The sequence below is a fragment of the Podarcis erhardii genome, assembly GCF_964252035.2.
Source record: "Podarcis erhardii genome assembly, chromosome: 15".
NCBI classification, from domain to species: Eukaryota; Metazoa; Chordata; class Lepidosauria; order Squamata; family Lacertidae; genus Podarcis; species Podarcis erhardii.
In genome coordinates, this window is record NC_138505.1 from 26768860 (window position 1) to 26790031 (window position 21172).

Below are 21172 nucleotides of genomic sequence, written 5' to 3' on the forward strand. Positions count from 1 at the left end.
TAAAAATGTATAGCAGGCGTCCGAAGCAGCAGCAGCAGCAGCGCCTCATCAAAGGCAGGGAGTTCCAAAGTGCAAATGCTGCCACACCGTGTCATGAATCCTTCATGCTCCTCCTCCTCGTCTATTTCCATACATTAAAAGTGACGTGGCCCTGGGCTCGGCCCCACCTTTCTCACAGAGCTAGGCCCGGGCTCCGAGGAAACAGCCGCCTCCGTAGAGCGGCGGGCCTTTTGGCAGGCGGAACCTTTGTCGCGGCTGTCTCCGGGGCAGCAGGGAGAACCCTCGCGCCGAGGGACGGCGTGTGCCCTTGGGATAAGGGACCCCCTTTCCTGTTGTGGGGCCGGGCTTCCGGCTAGGGGAAGAAATCAGGTGACAGTTGCCGTTCGGGCGGAGGTGGAGTTCGAGAGAGCGAAGGGCCGCGAGCGGCGGAAGGCGCCAGCCGCAGGAGCCCGCGCCGACTCCGGTGAGAGCCCCGCGGGAGGCCAAGGGGGAGGCCCCCCGAGGTCGGCCAAGGGGGAGCTTGACCTTGGCCGGGCCGGGGGCCTGTCAGGAGAGAATTCCCGTCCTGGGAGCAGGTGCCTCCTGCTCTCTGTGGGGTGGGGGGGTATGGGGGTCGAGGCTGCTGGTCAGGCTCAGTATGTTGTCTTTCATCATCCCCTCATGTAAAGTCTCGGGGGGGGGGGGGGGCTCGTCTGGCGGACCGCTGTTGGAAACGGAATACAGTGGTACCTCGGGTTAAGTACATAATTCGTTCCGGAGGTCCGTTCTGAACCTGAAACTGTTCTTAACCTGAAGCACCACTTTAGCTAATGGGGCCTCCTGCTGCCGCCACACGATTTCTGTTCTCATCCTGAAGCAAAGTTCTTAACCTGAAACACTATTTCTGGGTTAGCGGAGTCTGTAACCTGAAGTGTATGTAACCTGAAGCGTATGTAACCCGAGGTACCACTGTACTGGGATCTCCATGGATCCCAGCTTGGCCCAATCCAGCTGGGTAGGGAGGGAGAGCCTATCAGTGGTAGGATAGCCGAATACAGCCTTATTTCCCTCAACGTTGTTGTTGTTGTTGTAGCCGAACAGAACCTTATTTTCCCCAACATTATTACAGTGGTACCTTGGGTTAAGAACTTAATTCGTTCTGGAAGTCCGTTCTTAACCTGAAACTATTCTTAACCTGAGGTACGACTTTAGCTAATGGGGCCTCCCGCCGCCGCCACATGATTTCTGTTCTCATCCTGAAGCAAAGTTCTTAACCCGAGGTACTATTTCTGGGTTAGCGGAGTCTGTAACCTGAAGCGCCTGTAACCTGAAGTGTCTGTAACCCGAGGCACCACTGTATTGCTATTATTTATTATATCCTACCTTTTCTCCAAGGAGCTCTGTCTGGCATGTTCCTCCCCTTGTCCATTTTATCCTCACAAGAACCTTGTGAGGTAGGTTAGGACTAGAGAGACAGTGACTGGCCCAAGGTCTCCCAGTGAGCTTCATGGCTGTGGTGGGATTTGAACCCTAGTCTCTCTCCCAGGTCCTGGTCCAACGCAGTAGCTGCTGTGGTATACTGGCGGTCTTATGCTGAAGACTTGGCATGTTTGCACTGTGGCTTTTATTTGTTTTATAGACTCTGTATACTGTTTGATTGTAAAAAAAAAGGGGGAAATTCCTTAAAGCAGTTTACTCTCTTTCTCTCCATATATAAATGATTGTTAAAAACAATTGCTTAAAACATTTAAAAATAGAACCATTGAAAAACTAAAAACAGATTAAAACTCACACAAAATCTTCACACTCGAGATGTATTCTTTTTGGACCCTCCTTATTTCTATGATTGTAAATGGTCTGCAACGGGAATTGCAAGATTTGATGCATTCAAGGAGGAGGAGGGGTCTGCAGACATTTATTGGCCATGGTAGCAAATGTTCATGTTCAGGGACAGTATCTACCTCTGAATATCAGTTGCTATAGGGTATGGGGGATGAGCTGTCAACTTCAAGTTCTTTTAAAAAATACACTTTACTGGTATTTAGGAAAGTACACACCTTCATGTCCTTTCTGAAAGCACCAAGGTGACCATGTTTGAAAGCAGGATACTGGACTAGATGAACCAACAGCCCAGCACACTACCTCTTTTACTTTTTAAACTTTAAAATGTACTTCTTGCCTTGTAGTGCAGAGTGAGGAAGATAGGTGCCCCTCCCCACTCACTGCATTCCTGCGGTGATCAGTTACAGGGAGGCCTAACAAAATCAAAGATTTTGGGATTCAGAATAGTGTGTAGACTTCCATGTTATCAGATTGAAGTGTTTTTTCCTGCAGTTTTCCCTCTTGGGTTTTATATTGAATTCCTGTGCATCACTTGGGTATTCTCTGATTGTAGAGTGGCTAATAAATTCTGAAATAAAATAGAATAGAGTAGCAGCTCGGAAAATGAACCCTCTTCTTGTAATGAACAGATTACAAGATTAAAAGACTAGCAATATATCCAGCAAAATGTAACCAAGCCAGGATTGCTGTCAGTATGCTTTTTAATAGCATGTAGCCATAGCTTTCAGTTCTAAACTTTTAAAAGGCTTGTTTTTTGTGTGTTCCCCAAAGACTCCATTTCCCCCTGTATCAGGTCGTATAGGCAAAAATTTGCTGTTATCTTGAATCTCTCGGGTCGCCCCAGGCCTTTACATCTTGGTGCAGGCATCGTGCAAAACTCTTAACTGATACATGAAAAATATTGAGTGAACTGGTCTTAATTCCATTCAATTAGTGTTGTTCATTGTTAAGATTGTTTATAAATTCTGTGTAAGTGCTGGTGATTTATTCCTTTGGGTTTCTTCATTTTTTACCCATTCAAAACCAGAGCATTTTGCAAAGACTGTTGGTAGAAGGTGCATTTGACTTGTGGAATTTTCTGATGTTGTTCCTCTATTCATTTTCAAGAATGGCCTTTGTGTGTCTCAGTTAAATGGCACAAATATTTTCCCAAAAGTAAGTGCCATTGAGTTCAGTTACATAGGATGGTGGCTGCCTTTTTAAAACAACAACCACCACCATGCTTGGGCATGTGCAGATACAGACCTTACTTTGTTGTTTCTGGAATCCATCTGGCTCGGGAGACAATGGAGGAGTGTGCCTTTAAGGATGAAGTCAAAAGACTTTACTATAAATGTATTAATGCAGAACTATTCCAGACATGGAGATAATTTACATGCATGATCTAACAGATTAAATTGGATATATATTTTTTCCCAGAATAAAGGAATAATGCATGCTAAATGTTTTCTTAGGAACTAGATTCAGGTAGGTAGCTGTGTTGGTCTGACGCAGTCGAAATATATATAAAAAATAAACGAATTATCCAGTGGCACCTTAGAGACCAACTAAGTTTGTTCTTGGTATAAGCTTTCATGTGCACACGAAAGCTTATACCAAGAACAAACTTAGTTGGTCTCTAAGGTGCTACTGGACATTTTTTTTATTTTCTTAGGAACTAGTATGTTAAGAGCGTGAAACGAAATGAACATCTGTGCAGGAGATCATATTGAGGTGATCTGGGCAGCCCTTCCCAAAGTTATCCAGTTAATCACCTGGTCTGGAAAAATGCTTTGGGCCTCTAATGTTCAGCCCTGCAAAGAGACAAAGAAATATTTGAAAAATCATGTGTGTCAAAATACGAATTTTAGCTGCCTGGATGAGTGACCACCTGAGATTTTTCCAACCCTATTCCACAGGCATTGGTTTTATTTTGTTTTTGATGTTAGCTTGTTTGCTTCTAGTGATCTGTGCATAATTAATAAAAAAAAAAAAAAAAAATTGTGGTCACAGATGACCAGACTTTGTTACAATGCTGATACAATATTTTATTTAAAGACTATTTAAATAAAAATCATAAACATATTTACTATGGAGTAAGTCCATTGAACAAACTGGGGTTACTTCCAAATAAGCATAGATAGGATTGTTCTGTCAAAGTGGCTTGAAGGCTCAGGATGGCTGAGAATTGCAAAACTGGAGCAAAGGTCCGAGGCAGTATAGTAGAATAGGAAATAGAGCCTTGAGAAGTCAACATGTAAAGCAAGGTGTATGTATATCCTAGGTGCAGACACCTATATAAATGGGTAACGGCCAGATTAGATAACTTTTCACCAAAGCAGGAAACCACTTGCAGCTTGCAGCTTAATGTTTCATGAGAAGTGCCTGGCTTAATAAAGGTGTGTGTGTGTGTGTGTGTTTTGCCACTGTTTTTCATTTGAAATGCATGCATGATTTTACTAGCAGTGGCTGAACTACTGAAAAATCTGCAGAGCTCAGAAGCTGCATCTATTAAAGCTTGCTAGCTGATTGCAAGGCTGCCCTTTGGGAGCCCCCTGCAAAATGATGTAACTGAATGAAAAGAGTTCTGTTGAAATAGGTGCCTCCTCTTTCCCACTTGCCAAGTTCTGGTGATGTGGGCATTAAGCTGCTCTGGACCCACTGTGGAGCTGCGTTCCCTCATGCAAAAAGCACCATTTCACAGGAGCCAAGTGGCGATGCGGATAAGGTCCCGGTTCAGTACTTGTGCTTTCTCCTTTGGCGTTTTTGCAAGGAAAGGAAGCAGAGAGGGGCTGAATTCGCTTCAGGTAAGCGAGGCAAAGTGATACGATAGCAGGGAGGGTATTCTGTTTTTGGAAGAGCCGCATAGTGTATTAAGACGGGGGTCCCCTTGTGTAAGAAGTGGACTTCTCAGCTGCTTACACACTGCTGGGTTTTACAAGTGCTGTAAGCTTTAATTAGTAGGGTAATCTATGAAAGTTTGATTAGTCATTTGCCAGCAAATAAATTATAATTGGTGAGTTGAGTTTTCAAGAACACCCATGTTTAATTTGTGAGACTTTATAGGTTCTGGTTTGTTGACGTGGCAGGAATGAGAGGAAGAACCTTTCTTTCAACAATGAGCGGGAGGGTCCTGTTTGTTAAATTCCAGGTTGTGTTTTCTTTGATACCTTTGAATTTTAATAAATTCATTGAGTAGTTGGTTAAAGAGTAAATGATTCCTCAGTTTAAATTGCTGTCATTTTTTTCAGGCATAAAACATGGAGATGCCAAATGAAATCAATGGTTTTGTCTTTGCTAATTGTTGGTGCTTGTTTTTAGCTTTTGAATTGAATGTTAGGGTGGATGTTGTTGCAATAAGTGGGCCAGTATATTGCTTTTACACCCTGAGTTGTAGACATATGGTGGCTCGTCTGTGGATTTTGTTAAGTTGGAAATGAAGAATCTTAAGATTAATTGAATGAATACAAATTGAGAAAGAAGTCTCTTTAAAAAAGTTTGGTTTTTTTAGCATATTCTGTTTCATTCTCAAAAGTGTTCTGCTGTGCATCCATGCATCTTTGTTAAAACCATCCTCAGCCTTAGCTGTGCCAAGCCCACTGGGAAGTGCCATGAATTTAAAAACCAAAAAAGGCTTTGGTTGTATTAATATTATCATGGACTGAATTTCAGGGAGTGTTTGTAAACTGCTATGCTAAATGTTGTAGGGCTTGGTTAAAAGAAACAAGCAGGGAACTCACTGGGAGGCCTAGAGATTGCTCTGGTCCCATCAGTGCCAGTCATGAGGGTATATTAAAACCAGGTTGTTGCTCAGCTTGCCCAAGATTTCTCTGGACTACGATAAAAAATGGCCTGAGGGCTTTCGCTGCAAAAATAAATGCTATAGAGTATTATTTTCCTCAATCTGGTGCCCTCCAGGTGTTTTGTACTTCAGCACTAGCCAGCCCAGCTTTACTCTAAAACCTGTGGAGGGTGCCAGGTTGGAGACATATGGCAGTGCCACCATCTCCTCCTTGGGTCTGGATTAGGGAAATAATATAATGGTGTCCCCTAAATTCTCTTTCTTTCTTTCTTTCTTTCTTTCTTTCTTTCTTTCTCAGAGTTCAATTGCATTAAAAGTTTCCTGACTGGGTGTGACAAGAATGGCCAGCAAAGGGCCAGCAGCTTCTACCTCCACTGAAAGCAACAATGCTGGCGGGACCAGTGGCAACAGCAGCAGCGGGGACGGGGCAAGCCAGGACAGCACTTTCGAGTGCAACATCTGTTTGGATACAGCCAAGGATGCTGTGATCAGCCTATGCGGGCACCTCTTCTGGTCAGTATCCTGGTGCTCTTGGCCAGTTGTCCATCTGCTTTCTACGCCAAGCGCTTGAGTTGCCTACATAAATGTTAGAAAAGTTTATGTGGGGTTTTTTTTTTAAAAAAAAACAACCCTCAAACAAATGCTGCTTCTCCACTCCCACCCCTGTCTGTGCCCCTCACTCATCTCTCTCCTTGGCAGTGCCCCTGCAAGCCAGGTGTTAGTTGTGAAGTTCAGTTCCCCCCATGCGGCTCTTTGCTTTCTTCCCATAGGAATGAATGGCAGCCATTTAATCCCATGAGGGTGTATGAAAGGGGTGCAGTTGTGGGCACAGTGATGCCAGGTGTGCTAGGATCAGGCTCCTGCTGTGGTCTGGGATGCACTTGTTCATGGAACTCCATGAGAGCCGCTGTAAGACCTGCTTTCCTAGTGCCACACCTTTACCTAGAGAGCCCTGCCCCCAGTGCTGTGGTAAACCTTGAGGGTGGCAGAGCCTGGGGACTGGCATGAGTGCAGTTTTGCTGTTTTACATATTTGATTGTGAATGTATAAACTGTTTAATATAGAATGCCTTAAGTGATGAATGAGTGTGTACAGTGGTGCCTCGCAAGATGAAAAGAATCCGTCTCTTCGTCTTGCAGTTTTTTCGTCTTGTGAAGCAAGCCCATTAGCGGCTTAGCGGATTAGTGCTATTAGCGGCTTAGCAGCTTAGCGGATCAGCTGATAAGCGGCTTAGTGGCTTAGAAAAAGGGGGGGAAAGGAAAAAAAACCCACAGGAACTCGCAAGACATTTTCGTCTTGCGAAGCAAGCCCATAGGAAATTCGTTTTGTGAAGCACCTCCAAAACGGAAAACCCTTTCGTCTAGCGGGTTTTCCGTCTTGCGAGGCATTCGTCTTGCGGGGCACCACTGTATTCAAACACGTATGATAAAATCGGCCATAAGACAAAGCGGCTATGGAAAAATCATCATCATTATTCTTGTTCTTATTGGGAACATAACTTCCATTATCCCTGAACACTGGCAAAGTTGTCATATGGAGGGGATGCCAGGTTGAGGAAGGCCTTTGGCTTGCTTTTCCACAGCGCTGGTGGGAAGCCAGTTCTAGATGCTGCCACGCCTGTGGGGAAACAACTTTCAGCCCAAAATACTCTCGTGTGGTCCTGTTAGTTCATGCTCCATTTGCATACTCCAGTTTCACTGTGTTGGGTTTTTCTTTTTCTGAGGCTGCTTGAATGTAAAGCTCAGCTGTGCCTAGGTAAAGTTGGGATGGTTCTCTCCACCCCTCTGCCTTCTGCCCATTTCAGAGTGTGTGCCCAGGACAGCTGCATAGGCCAGATTTCCCTTCTCCCTCCATTCCTGTCATTACTTAAAATAAAATAATGCATGAACAGGAATTTCTGATGCACTGGGGAAATCTGCCGGCTGGCCAGTTGCCATCTGAGTGCAATGCAGGAATGCTAAAGAACCCCTGACAGACTGCCACCAAACCTCTGTTTAAAAACCTCCAGTGAAGGAGAGTCCACCACCTTCCGAAGGAGCATGTTCCACTGTCGAACAGCCCTTATTGCCAGAAAGTTCTTCCTAATGTTTACTTGGTCTAACCTTCCTTGTAATTTGAATCCATTGGATCGGGTCCCACCCTCTGGAACAGGATAATGCAAGCTTGCTCCATCTTCCAAGCAACGTTGCGACAGCACTTTGGATATTTGAAGATGGCTTTCATATCATATCTCAGTCTTATCCAGGCTAACCATATCCAACTCCCTCAACTGCATAAGGCTTGGTACTACCTAGAAGAGAAGCAAACTGTATTATCTGGAAGTGAAGCAATTTTTTTTTAAAAAAACCACCCCTAGCTGCTTTCTTACTTAAATATTATTGTTTTAATACCCAACTGTGGAACCGGCAGGGCTGGATTCCAGTCTACTGCTTGCTCAGTGTATTTTGATCTCTCTCCCTTTTCTCCTCCTGCCTCCACCGCTGCTCTCCTGCTGCCCTGTGAACAAATCATTCTGGGATTCTCAACAGTTGGCCTTGTTTACACCAGGTAAGGCAGCTTTTCTTTTGCTTTGTCTTTCATCAGCTCCTCTTGCTCAGTCAACCCCTCAGCTCTCTGGGGGAACTGAGAAGGTGCAATATCCCTTTCAGTTTCTAAATGGTGCCTGTGCACCAGAGATCTCTAGGGCAGTGTTTCCCAACCGGTGTTCCGCGGCACACTAGTGTGCCGCGAGACGTTGCCTGGTGTGCCGTGGGAGGGAGTCGGGCGGCGAGAGGCCTTAGGCGCCCTGCAGAAAGGCGTCCTCTTTGTGGGTGGGTTCTCCCCCCTCCCTTAGCGCATCGTATTTAGTTGGGGATTCTGGAGAGGGGGGCGGGGGCGCGCTGGCCCCAAGCGGAACAGACGCGCGCGCCGTCGTCCCCACCTCCCTCTCCTCAGTAGCTCCGAGCCGACTGACTGAGGGTGGGACGCGGCCAGCGGCGTCCTCTCTCTCTCTCTCTCCGCCTCCCAGCACCGCTTTTCCCGAGGCGGGCGCGCGCCTAAGGCTGAATGGGAGCAGCCTGGAGGCTTGGCGGCCTCTCAGCGGCTCATGACGGGCGTCCCCGAGGCTGGAGGTGCTGAGCAGGGGCTCTGCGAGAGGGCACGAGGGATGCGTGGTGGTGCCTGCGCGCGCGTGACTTAAGAGGGCGACCTGCTGCCTCTCCTCTCTCTCCCCTCCCTCCCCTCATGGGCACGGAGTCCCCGGCACAGCTTGGCGCTACTACAGCTACAGCTGCTGCTGCTCCTGCTTGGATGAAGGCGGCTGCTTCTTCCTAACGCCCAGCCTCTGAGGGACCGCAGTCTCCCGCCCTCTTTTTTTGGGGGGGGGCGGGATGCTGAGGTAAAGGATCCCCTCGCGCGCGGGCGTCTCTTTGGGCAGGGCGCGTGTGGAGGCTTAAGGTGGGGAGTGTGGAGGGGTTGCCGCTTGCGAGGGGAGGGTTCATATTGTATTGGGCTGCGGTGTGGGCGACACGGCTCTCCAATGGCCAGCCCGCAGAGGAACATTGAGTTGGAGCATTTCAAGGAGAGGGACAAAAGGCGCACTGAATAAAGTATTTTATAATTTTTCATATTTCTGTTTACTTACTATTTCATAATAAAGTAATTATAAAATACTTTCTTTGTGTTTATTTGATTCCTATTAAAGAGAGTTACTTTATATATAGTCAATATAGGCACAGAGTTAATTTGTTAAACATTTTCTAATGGTGGTGTGCCTCGAGATTTTTTTCATGAAACAAGTGTGCCTTTGCCCAAAAAAGGTTGGGAAACACTGCTCTAGGGCAACCCAATCTGCTAATAACCATTTGCATGCAATAGTTTGTAATCTGCAGCTTTTTCTGTGGGGGTGATTGTTCTTTGTTGGAAGCTTCTATTGGTTTCAGTGAGACGGCACAGATAAATAATAAGTATCTGCGAGGTGGCTGAGAGTTCAGGGCACTTTTGTACATTGTCTTGGTGCAACAGCTCTGTAAAGGTAGGTCAGTATCAAAACGAAAATGAGGTTACGTCAGTGTCACCTGCTTTTGACACTGGCAAAAGTGAGGAGTTTCCATCTCTGTGCCCTGCACCAACTTCCAAATACTGGGGTGGGAGAGGCCATATGTTAGTGTGCAGCTTAAAGGCCTGAGGCAAGAGTTGTGGCCTGTTGTATGTTAAGGGATGCCGAGGAAAAAGTGTGGGTCAGGCCACAAAAGTGGTAGAAGAGTCTGCATGCCACACAAAAGCCTTTGTCAACCTGGGGCCCTCCAGATGCTGTAGATTCGAGGTCCCACTGGCCTCAGCCAGCTCAGCTGTACTATGCTGGGGAGTTGAAGTACATGCTGGCTGAAATATCTAAAGGGCACCAGATTGGGAAATTGCTGCCACAGAACCATGCAGTAAAAATGGTCCCAAAGTGCTGAGAGCATAAGAAGATGTTTGGCAGTGGTGGAGAGGTGGAGATGATTCCTTGTGCCCAGAAGATTTTGTGAATGGCACATGCGATGACACTTAGCATATGCTTTCGGTGGTGGTATTATGATTCTGATTTGTTAATGTATTTAAGTCCCACCTTTCTCCCAAATTTGATTCAAGGAGACTTACAGCATTTTACAAACCTCATTCTAAAACAAGGGATGAAAACAAACTAGTTAAAAACCATATTTAAAATAAAATAAAGCACATTCAGAACCAGCATTAAAATACTGATTGCACCTCGTTTCCAAAGGCCTTTCTGAACAGGGAGGTTTTGGCCTGCTGATGGAAAGATAATAAAGAAGGAGCCAGCCTAGCCTCTCTAGGAAGGGAATTGCACAATACTGAGTCCTGTGGGCTTCATGCAAGGCACATCTCTAGTCTCTTGCTCAGGTTTGTTCGTTCTTTCCTGCCTTTCCAGTGGTTAGAGACCAGGCCCAATCGGCAGGTGTGTCCTGTATGTAAAGCAGGTATCAGCCGCGACAAGGTCATCCCACTTTACGGAAGGGGCAGCACCGGACAGCAGGACCCCAGGTAAGAATGTTGGAAGCCATTTCCTACAGCTGTAGGGGTGCGGAACCTGCGGCCTTCCAGGTGTTGCTGAACTACATCTGGCCTGCAGGAAACATGGCCAATGGTCAGGGATGATGGGAGTTGTAATTCAGCAACATCAGGAGAGCCAAAGGTGCCCCATGCCTGTGTTACAAAAACAGCCTTTGTTTTGTGGCAGCCACAAGCCCTTATGGAGTGGGATTTGCAGAAGTGAACTTGGAAAGTTTAGCTGATATTGTTGCCAAATGTCTGCAAAGCCTTCACCCATCTGTAGTCTTATCTTTTAAAACCTTCCTGCTTGAACTGTCTGTGGCAGTGGTTCCCAAACCTTTTTGGGCTGCCACCCTCTTGGTTCCATAAACTCATCCCCAATGCCCCGTAGTGTACTACACTATTAAAAAAAGCATTATACAGAATGGTGCTTTGCGCATTAATCCAAAATCCAATTAAAACTATTTAGTTTAATTTGTTAACCTGAGGAAGTAATGGGAGCTGGAATTGGAGCATTTGCCTGTGTACGAGAACTTTGCTATTCCCCTTCACTGCAGGCTGATAGACAAGGCTGATTAGAGCATGAGAACTGGGCAACACTGTTCATGAAAATGCATTTGAGATCCTGAGTGTTTCTAAGGTACTCAGTGCTTCTGGACTCAGAGTTCTGGAAGCAGAGGTTAAGAATTATGCAACGTGTATCTATAGGAATAAGTAACTTGAGCTGCTCTTTAAAAGAAACCAGTCTGATAACATCAGCCCCAATAGGCACATCAGTGCAAAAGACACTTCATTATGCTATGAAGCATTGCTGTAAACTGTAAAAGTGGCAGTGAAAAGTGTTGTGACTCATATACTAGACTATCAAATGTTCTCGATTCCTGCCTGGCAGGGGGCTGGACTAGATGAGCCTCGGGGTCCCTTCCAATTCTACAATTCTGTGATTCCTTAACTGCGAGAAGTGAGGTTACAGGAAACCAGGCAGAGAGCCTTCTCGGCAGTGGCACCCTCCCTGTGGAACGCCCTCCCATCAGATGTCAAGGAGATAAATAACTATACAACTTTTAGAAGACATCTGAAGACAGCCCTGTATCGAGAAGTTTTTAATGTTTGATTATGTTTTTATGTGCGTTGGAAGCCTCTCAGAGTGACTGGGGCAACCCAGCTAGATGGGTGGTGTATATTATTATTATTATTATTATTATTATTATTACTACTACTACTACTACTACCAGCTTATTGAAGTCTGATAGTCATTTGCAGCTCCATCACCCAGCTGCTGCCCCCTTGCCTCAAATGCAAAGGTTCAACCCTTGGCATTTCCAGTTAACGCTGGGGAAAGATTCCTTCCTGAAACTCTGGAGATCTGATGTCAGTCAGGGTAGGCAATACTGAGTTGGATGGGTCAGTGGAGTGACTCAGTATAGTGTCAGGCTGTCACTCAGTGGTAGAACATCTGCTTTGCAGACAAAAAGTCCCAGGTTCAGTCCCCAGTGGCCTTTCCAGGGAGGGTTGGGAAAATACTTCCCGCCTTAAACCCCGAAGAGCTGCTGCCAGTCAGAGTAGACCGTAGTGAGCTAGGTGGAGCAATGGTCTAACTTGATGTCAAGTAGCTTCCTATATTCCACTATTGTGAAAGGTCTCCACCCTCTTACAGTCTGTGATGGTCACACTGATGCAACACTCTCTGTCTCTCTCAAATAATAATGATAAGAGTTTCAACATAGGCCAGCAATTAAAGAGGAAGTTAGGCATGGAAACACCTCTGTGGAAGGAAAGAAAGGAACTCTTGGGTCCAGGTGGTGTTCATCAGGTCCCAGAGTTGACCAGAGCTGGGCTGGGCTTGACTGAATGAATTGTCTCTTGCAGAGAGAAGACACCACCACGGCCTCAAGGCCAGAGACCTGAGCCGGAAAACAGAGGGGTGAGTAAGCTATGATTTGCAGCCTTTGGGGGTTACTTCTGTATCTCCCAGAAGTACAAATGAGACAAAAAGGCATGTTGCTCACCCTTAGGGCTATGAAGAGCAACATACAAGCTTAAGCCAAAGCATCAGAACAGCCTTGTTCTGTCTGGTGCTTTCCAGATGTCTTGGACTACAGCTCCTATCAGCCCCAGCCAGCCTGCTGGCCGGGGCTGATGGGTGCTGTAGTCCAAGACATCTGGAAGGCCCCAGACAGGGCAAACCTACAGGAGACAGTAGTCTGGGTGACCTGCCACTCTCCCATACTTTTCCTTGGGTTGGAGAATGATTTTCCTTCTCCTCTGGACACCTGTTGGCCCCTTGTACATTCTTTTAGCCCTGTGGTCAGGAACCTCCAGCCCGTGGACCTAATTTGGCCCATGAGGCTGTTTTCCCTCAAGCCACACCCATCCGCCTCACATGTCATAATATATTGCATCAGGTGTGGAGCAAGTAAAAATACAGCCACAAAGAAACAACTGGAAGCCTTAAAATGTGCTCCGAATAGTTTCTTGGCAAACACAGTTCTTAAATTCAGTGTCGCTGGGATTGATTCTGCTTGAGAGCTCCCAAACCGGAGGTCCTGAACAAAGCCGATTCCTGCCAAAAGTGGCACTTGAAGACAGCACTGATCAGCTGTCCCACTCTTCCTCATCCTCACAACAATCCTGTGAGGTAGGTTAAGCAGAGAGATTAAATGGCCAGAGCTCACTCAGTGAGCCTCATGGCTGAACAACGGTTTGAACCCTGGCCTCCTAAGGTCTCTTACTTTGATGCTGAAAACACTGCACCACACTGGCTCTTAGTAACCATGTTTCCTTTTTGTAGGATTTTATAAAAATGTGGATTTTGAAAGCCTGTGGGGACCGTGTATGTAAACAGCCTCTGATTATAGTTGGTCTCCAATAAGTCTGTGCTACTGGGGAATGAAGATTGATATGTGTAAACATACAGTGTGTGTAGACATGGGGGTTATAAATAGCCGGCTGTGTGGGGTTGAGAGATATTGGACAGGCTGCAGAATTTCCTAGCATGAAGTTGGGGAGCACACCTGACCTGATGAAATAATTGCATTTTTCCATGCAAGGCAGCTTGGAGCCTCCAGGGTCTACCTGTGGGCCTCATTGCTTCAAACAAACAGCTCTGTTGGGTGTCATTAAGAAGCCTTTTTCTTTTCTCCGCACTCCCTGCAGAGTTGGTGGTGCCTTATTAAATCAGCAGCTGAACTTGAGAGCACCTTTTTAGCAGATGCTGCTGCCAGCACTAAGACTGATGGAGCAAAAAGGCCTTGCTTGCATTCTGCTCTACTGGCATGGCCTTGAGGATCAGCACAGAATGCCCTGTCTCTGATCAGGTGGCCAGCAGCTGGTAGTACAAGCCATGTGGCCTGTCCCACGTGAAGAGAGAGAGGGGCTCAGCTGTGGCAAGTTCTCTCATTGGACTGCAACTCCCATCAACCCCAGCCAGCATATATGATGCTGAGGCTGATGGGAATTGTAGTCCAAGACTATCTGGAAGGCTCCTGGTTGTGGAAGGCTGGTGTAATCTTGGTGCAATGTTTCCCACATTCTTGATAGGTGTGTCACACTTATTTCCTGGATTTAAATTGGAAATAAACTCCTCCACCTCAGAAAGGATTCCTTTCAGAGTGTAGTAAGAAGAAAAGGAGCTGGGTCCCTATGTTTCTGCCTGTGTTGCAGCTTCTCTTGGCAGGCCTTGTAATTTATAAAGATGCAAAGAGGTAATGGTCTCTAAGAGCAGGTGTCTTGCTGCATCTCTGCCTCAGAAGTGACAGGGCAATCCAGACGTCCCTGAATCAGAGATAATGAAGAGTTGACCTCCTCCCCATCAGAGGCTAAGTGGAAAGAGGTGAGAGCAGGAAATTGTGCAGAGATAGTGAGCAGGCTCTTCTGTGAGGGGACACTTTGGGCTCATGAGAGAGGAGCGTGTGTGTGTAAATCATGGCACACAGCCAGGAGCCAGTCATAGTAAATCATAGAGAAGGCAAACAGGTCAGCATTTCACTTCGTAAACTAGCATGCTTGGAAGGTTTCATTATTCCCTCCCCCATTTGTGGTTCTTCCCAGGGCTTCCAGGGTTTTGGGTTTGGCGATGGAGGCTTTCAAATGTCGTTTGGAATTGGGGCATTTCCTTTTGGTATATTCGCTACAGCATTCAACATAAACGACGGTCGGCCTCCGCCAGGTAAGGAGCACTTTTGAATAAAAAAAGCCCTAGCAAGCCAGCAAATCATTGGTTGCACTCACCATAATTATAGGACTGACAGATTTTAAAAAAGCTGGCACTTGTCCATTGTACTTACGTTGCTGTTTGTGTAACCAGGGGTAAGTCCTGATGTTTCATTTGTTTAGAACCCTTTAAATACAGATAAGCTATTCTGTTTTTAAAACTTCAATCAGATGAGTGCTGCTTATCTTCTGTTCCATTTTTGTTTTGCTTTCAAAGTACAAAGTGAGAACAATACATTTCTGCTTAGCAGTTCACCCGTGAAGTGATTCTCACTGGTAGTTTGCAAGGAACAGCCTCCAAGCTGATTAGCATCAGTGCTCTCTATATGAAGTAAAACCAGTTGAGTCACTTTCGGTGGCCCTGAATCCTGAGCAGGCCCCCTCCTTTGTTCATGAGCCAAAGCCTTTGACATAACTTCGGGGCTTCGGTGGCCTTTGACGTAAATGTATTTCATGTCCACCACCGAATATATTAAGTTTCCTGTCTCTTATGTCAAGATTTGAAAGCAAATCTGAAAACCCTTGTGGGTTTGTACTACTTAAGAATTAATTTTTTACTCTGCCATTTGCTAACAGAGACTTCTTAAAACCAACGCTTTCAACTTGAAATGTGCTGGGTGTTTTGAGTGACAGGCACACTATCCTTACTTGATCACCTTTCTGCTTTTTTCATGGACACTGCGGCTGCTGCCTTGTCCTTCTTAGCCCTGGCTATATGCAGGGAGTCACAACAATACACGATGTGGGGACATCACTAGTAAAGGTAAAGGGACTCCTGACCATTAGGTCTAGTTGTGGCCGACTCTGGGGTTGTGGCGCTCATCTCGCTTTATTGGCCGAGGGAGCTGACGTGCAGCTTCCAGGTCATGTGGCCAGCATGACTAAGCCACTTCTGGCGAACCAGAGCAGCACACGGAAACGCCGTTTACCTTCCCGCCATTTATTTATCTACTTGCACTTTGACGTGCTTTTGAACTGCTAGGTTGGCAGGAGCAGGGACCAAGCAATGGGAGCTCACCCCGTTGCGGGGATTCGAACCGCCAACCTTCTGATCGGCAAGTCCTAGGCTCTGTGGTTTAACCCACAGCGCCACCTGCGTCCCAATAGGGGATATCACTATTATTATTTTTTTTAAAAAAATCACAGGCTGGCTTTCTAAGCAAAGTTCCCCAGGGTGGCTTATGTAATATACATTTCCAGAATGTAACAGCAGTACAAAACACAACGTTTCAGCAAATTCTGAGCCACTATAAAAGTGAAATGATCCAGTAATAATAAAACACATACACAACCCAGAACCAAAACAACCCGGTTTATCCATTTCACAGAGCAAAATTATAATGTATCGTTTGGTGAAACAGAGTCTTCAGAGCCTTTTCAGAGGCCTGCAGTGTGCTGATCTTTTGAATGTTGACAGGCAGCAAACTGCAGATCCAGGGTGCTACCACTGAAAAGGCCCTGTCACGCCTGCCATTTTCACTAACTGAGGCAGTGAGCAAATGAGGAAGGCTGCCATTGTTGATATGGGTTTAAGCAATCCTTCAGATAACTTGGGACAGTTGAAAGGGCCTAGGGAAGTCTTATAATGAAGATGCAGAATGGCGGCTGATTCCATGCTTTTCTGCTATTGGATCTGGAAATACACTGCTTTTGTTTGCTGAGAGAGGTTCCCTTTTCTTTCTGTCTTCCCAGCGGTTCCAGGGACTCCCCAGTATGTGGACGAACAGTTCCTGTCCCGCCTCTTCCTGTTTGTGGCCCTGGTGATCATGTTCTGGCTCTTGATCGCTTAACCTTGCCCTGTATTGTACCATGGTTTGTGGGGTTCCGAACTGGTCACAGACGACTGCTTCTTCTTCTCCGTGCCCCACTGCCAGCCTCTCGGTGTCTGGTTCCATAGCTCATGGGCTCCCGCAAGCCCTGATGTCTGCTGCAGTGGAAGGAGGACTCTTGCTTATTACGCCAGAGTAAATGGAATTAAAGGTCTCTCTTTAAAAGCATTCTAAAGTCCAGCCATGTGTCACGCAACAGGTAACTGGCTAAGGCTGTGAACCTAGCTTTGAGCTCCACATGCCAAGAGGGAGCATTGTTTGAAATCATGTGCCAAGCCATTAAACCAGGTGCTGGCCCTGGAGGGAGAGTGGGTGGCAAGGCCAGGCATGGAAACACTTGCCCTGTTTCTCAGATGAGCCTTGCAACCCAACAGCACTGAAGGGAAGGAGATCAATGGACCTACTGCTTCAGAATCCAGTTGCATAGATTGACCGAAACCCAACTTGCTCCTGGAAATTATCTTCTTATGTGAGTACAACTTGGGAAGACCATCAGGCGGCAGGTGAGGTCACCTTAGGAGTATTCTCTTCCTGCTGTTTCCCCCCTGGCTGACCTTTTCCCAGGGATATTTAAACAAGTTAAGGGATAAGAGACTCTCTCACCCTGAAAGAATAAAATACCTAAACTTCCTGGAACCAGATGGGGCAGGTTTTCTCATCTCAGGGCTGGGGGTGGGGATGTTGGACACTAGAGGGGTCCCCTCTGGGCTTGTTGCACAGCACACTTCCGCATGGATGAAAGCAGTGTTGTTTTCCTAAAACTTGTATAACAGCTTTCAGCTCTTCATTTGGATATAGACAGTTCTGGTTACTGTAGTCATTGACACTCATTTGCTCCTTCCTGAGATGAATCCAAAATTGTCTCCCCGTCCCCCAACTTCTTGGAATGGTTAGTTTGGGAAAAGTGGAAGCCAATCTTCTTTTGAGCATTTTGTTCTTCCCCCATAAGAGGTTCTGCATAGTGAGAATAACAGCCTAACTTGGGGGCTTGTTCTCAAGCTCCAAGGGGTCATTATTTAGTGCGTGCGCTTTTTCAGATGACCAAAGATTTTGAAGGGTTGATGATGAGCATGAGCCAGCAGGAAGCTCTCCTACACAAGCCCCATTGAAACAAATCAGAGCCATGCTCCGGTTTCCACCTTTCCTGGCCTTCTCTCTCCATATGTTGTAGTCCAGGAGTGGGGGACCTGCGGCCCCTCTTAGCCACAATGCATATCACCAATGGCCAGGGATGATGGGAATTCTTGTTCAACAGCATCTGGAGAGCCAAGGGTTCCCCACATTTGTAATCCAAAATCTCAGGAGAGCACCAGGTTGGGGGAGCTGTCTTCTTCATTTCAGTGGGACCCACATGGAAGAGCATCCCACTTAAATGGATCTGAACTATTTACACAAGGGATTCCTTTGCAGGAGTCGAAGAAGCCTGGGAATATTGCTTTAAAACTGTTGCTGCTGAATCCTGGGAGATTCACAGGACCAAAAATGAACCTTCCTCACTCCCTGACCTCACACTTCCTTGTAAATCTAAGGGTCTCTTCTCAAAGACTCCTGGGTTTCTCTCTTGTTTTGCAATGCTTTTGATCTCGTTTTTTCTCCCTACTCCTTTCCCAATTTCTGTAGCAGCCATTTTTTATGAGTTGCTGAACAAATCATAGCCAGCAATACTGAAAAGAACAAATTGCATAAGGGGGCTTCTTTTTTTGACTAAGGTCTGATAGCATAGTAAAAACCAGTCATTCCCACAGTAGAAACCAGGGTGGTTGACCTTGCATCCCCAGTAGTCACAGTGAGAGCGTTTCCCTTTTTAAAAAATGTATAATCCTTCTGTCAATGGTTTTCCAAAAAGTGCTCAAGGGCCTGTCAGCGACATAAAAAAGACTGTAACCTGTGCTGCCTCCTAGAACCTGCATAGCTTAGATTTGTTTTGTTAGGGGGAAAGATGGTGCCACCTACTGTTGATAGGGTAAAGTGAATACCATCATAATATATAAGGGATCTCTGGCATTTCCTTCTTTTTACAGTTCATGAAAATGAGTACCATGGAACTAAAGCTGCCCTTCTGAAAGCAATCTTGTTAAACGGTTTGCTGTAAAGCTCTTTTTTTTTAAAGAATAAAATCTATGGCAATTGGGAAAGAGAAAATTGTTACGGATTTAAAATATTAAAGCAGATTTAACTGCCTTGGACCTTTTAAACATGTGGAGTATTACATTTTTGCCAGCTGCTACCTGAGCAGAAGGGGATCTGTCAACCAAGGTGACCACAAAAGTACCTAGCCTGATTCAGAAGGTGCTGGATTGGGGTGAGTCCCACTGATAATGGCTCATGTGGGTTGTATACTTAATGTTCAAACGGTCCAGTCTCCATATTTTCCTGAAACAGCAAAGGGTTTTGTGGCATCTTAAAGACCAGCAAGTTTATTGTAGTGTAAGCTTTCATGGACTCTACAGCCCCACTCTGTTGCCTGCATCTGTTGGAGTTGTCTTTAATGGGGGCAGAAGATTTTGCAGTCTAACCTGCTTTTTAAGGTGCCAGAAAAACATTCTGCTGTTTGAATTTCTACATACAAACACGGCTTCCCCTCTGGAATGTCATATTTTACTTGTGGGTTTGAAATGGCCTCTGGAGTTCCCCTTTCCCCTGCTGGTTTTTTTTTTTTTGGTTTTTTTTGGTATTTGTATTCTTTCTCTCCCCCCCCCCCCAAAAAAAATCATGTATTGATTGTACTTGGCCTATGGTTAGCAAAAGATGGCACCACTGTGCAACACCATTGTGATTCACTAATTTTCACTGTTGTGAAAGTAATTTAGAATAAACACATTTTTACATTACCTTACGTCTGCGTGGAATTCTTCTTGTTACTGTCATTTAGTCACCTGCAGCCATAGGAATGTTGCTGAAGAGGTAAGTCAGCCATATTGTTTGAAGTAAAGGCTCTGCTTATACACCTGCTGATATTTGGGGCCTCTTAAGTCTAATCAGCGTAATAATGTTGTTACTCATATGCACCTTGGTACTATCACAATGGTGGGACGCGGGTGGCGCTGTGGGTTAAACCGCAGAGCCTAGGACTTGCCGATCAGAAGGTCAGCGGTTCAAATCCCTGTGACGGGGTGAGCTCCTGTTGCTCGTTCCCTGCTCCTGCCAACCTAGCAGTTCGAAAGCACGTCAAAGTGCAAGTAGATAAATAGGTACCGCTCCAGCGGGAAGGTAAACGGCGTTTCCGTGCGCTGCTCTGGTTCGCCAGAAGCGGCTTAGTCATGCTGGCCACATGACCCGGAACCTGTACACCGGCTCCCTCGGCCAGTAAAGCGAGATGAGCGCCGCAACCCCAGAGTCAGTCACGACTGGACCTAATGGTCAGGGGTCCCTTTACCTTTTACTATCACAATTGCCCCTGAGGGAACTTCAGAAGGGGTGGAGGTCTTGTGAATGAAATGATTTTGAAAGTGGGGTGGGTGGGGGAAGTGAGAGCCCTTCAGCTTGATCAGGCCAAAAGGCCGATCTACTCCAGCATCCTGTTCCCACAGTGGCCATCCAGATTGCCCAACTGGAATCCTGCAAGCAGGACCTGAGTTCAAGAGCAACTCTCCCCACTTAAGATTCCCAGCAATTATGGAGGTAGAGCATAGTTGCCACTGGTAACCTTCTCTCAATTTGTAGGCAAATGAATTTGTGGCAGCAAATTCCAGGTAAAAAAGATCAGGCATCAGAGTTGTTACGGTAGTTACAGAGTTCCTAAAAATACCAGCTGGAATGGGAAAACGGATCAGGAGCCCAAAAGGTTGCTGGAGGAGCCTTCTTCCCATCTCTGCTGTAGCATGATGCAGTGTCCCAGACTACAAGTCCCATCAGTCTTGGCCAGCGTGGCTATCTGATGCTGGGGCTGAAGGGAAATGTAATCCAAAACACCTGGAGGGCACCAAGTTTAGGAAGGCTAAGTGGCTGCTGTTAGGTGACAGTTGAGTGGGACAAATTGGAACAAAGTGGTCTCAACTTGGCATATTTCATTGAGAGGCCCTGCAGTCATTTAAATTCTTTTTATGATAGTTTAAACTCTGGGTGGTTTTTTTAAACCATAGTGCTGATTTTTAAATTATATTTTTTATTATTTTCCGTGTGTGCCAGGAACAAGTATGTACCATTACAAGTATGACAGATGATTGTTGTTAAAATCAGGGGTGGGGTGTGCATTTAAACGACTCCTCAAAAATCCCAAGTCCCCACCACAGCCTCAAACTAAGGTCAGAACCATGACCGTTTTACACAAGCACCATACATACACAACAACAAAGAGGCACAGAAAAGCAGTCTATAAAATTGTAGCAATAAGTGGATACCATGTATCGTACTGTTTCCTCTGACTATCCTGTCGCCCCAGGACGCTGGGGCGCCGCTGCTTTGCTTCTTTGACTTGTCTGGAGATGTCTTCTTTTGCTGACTGGAGAGACCCGTGGGAAGTGGCACCCTGATGAGCTGGGCAGTGGAGTAAATC

General features: G+C 46.0%; 1 protein-coding gene and 1 long non-coding RNA gene across 3 annotated transcripts; one reads left to right on the forward strand and one right to left on the reverse strand.

The window, feature by feature from the left end:
* Window positions 1-203: 203 nt before the first annotated feature.
* On the forward strand, window positions 204-19508 carry RNF185 (ring finger protein 185). Of its 2 annotated transcripts, none has more exons than XM_081842147.1 (7): window positions 204-463; window positions 5901-6115; window positions 8131-8149; window positions 10515-10627; window positions 12506-12560; window positions 14687-14804; window positions 16541-19508. In XM_081842147.1, exons 2-7 carry the CDS (start codon window positions 5943-5945, stop codon window positions 16636-16638), a joined length of 576 nt encoding a protein of 191 aa, XP_081698273.1. In that variant the 5' UTR covers window positions 204-463; window positions 5901-5942; the 3' UTR covers window positions 16639-19508. The 2 variants fall into 2 exon arrangements, with proteins under 2 accessions (XP_081698273.1, XP_081698274.1); XM_081842148.1 differs by lacking the exon at window positions 204-463 and adding an exon at window positions 2852-2976.
* LOC309330516 lies at window positions 6226-6694 on the reverse strand. The gene is made up of 2 exons (XR_014151464.1): window positions 6578-6694; window positions 6226-6544 (listed from the first exon to the last, which is right to left on the reverse strand). It is a non-coding gene; the product is annotated as an uncharacterized lncRNA (long non-coding RNA).
* Window positions 19509-21172: the final 1664 nt, after the last annotated feature.

Bases quoted from the DNA above. Each gene is read 5' to 3' on its own strand.
- RNF185 (XM_081842147.1), top strand. From the start codon at position 5,943: ATGGCCAGCAAAGGGCCAGCAGCTTCTACCTCCACTGAAAGCAACAAT. The intron at 10,628-12,505 runs GTAAGAATGTTG...TGTCTCTTGCAG, and splicing joins ACCGGACAGCAGGACCCCAG to AGAGAAGACACCACCACGGC. The intron at 12,561-14,686 runs GTGAGTAAGCTA...GGTTCTTCCCAG, and splicing joins CTGAGCCGGAAAACAGAGGG to GGCTTCCAGGGTTTTGGGTT.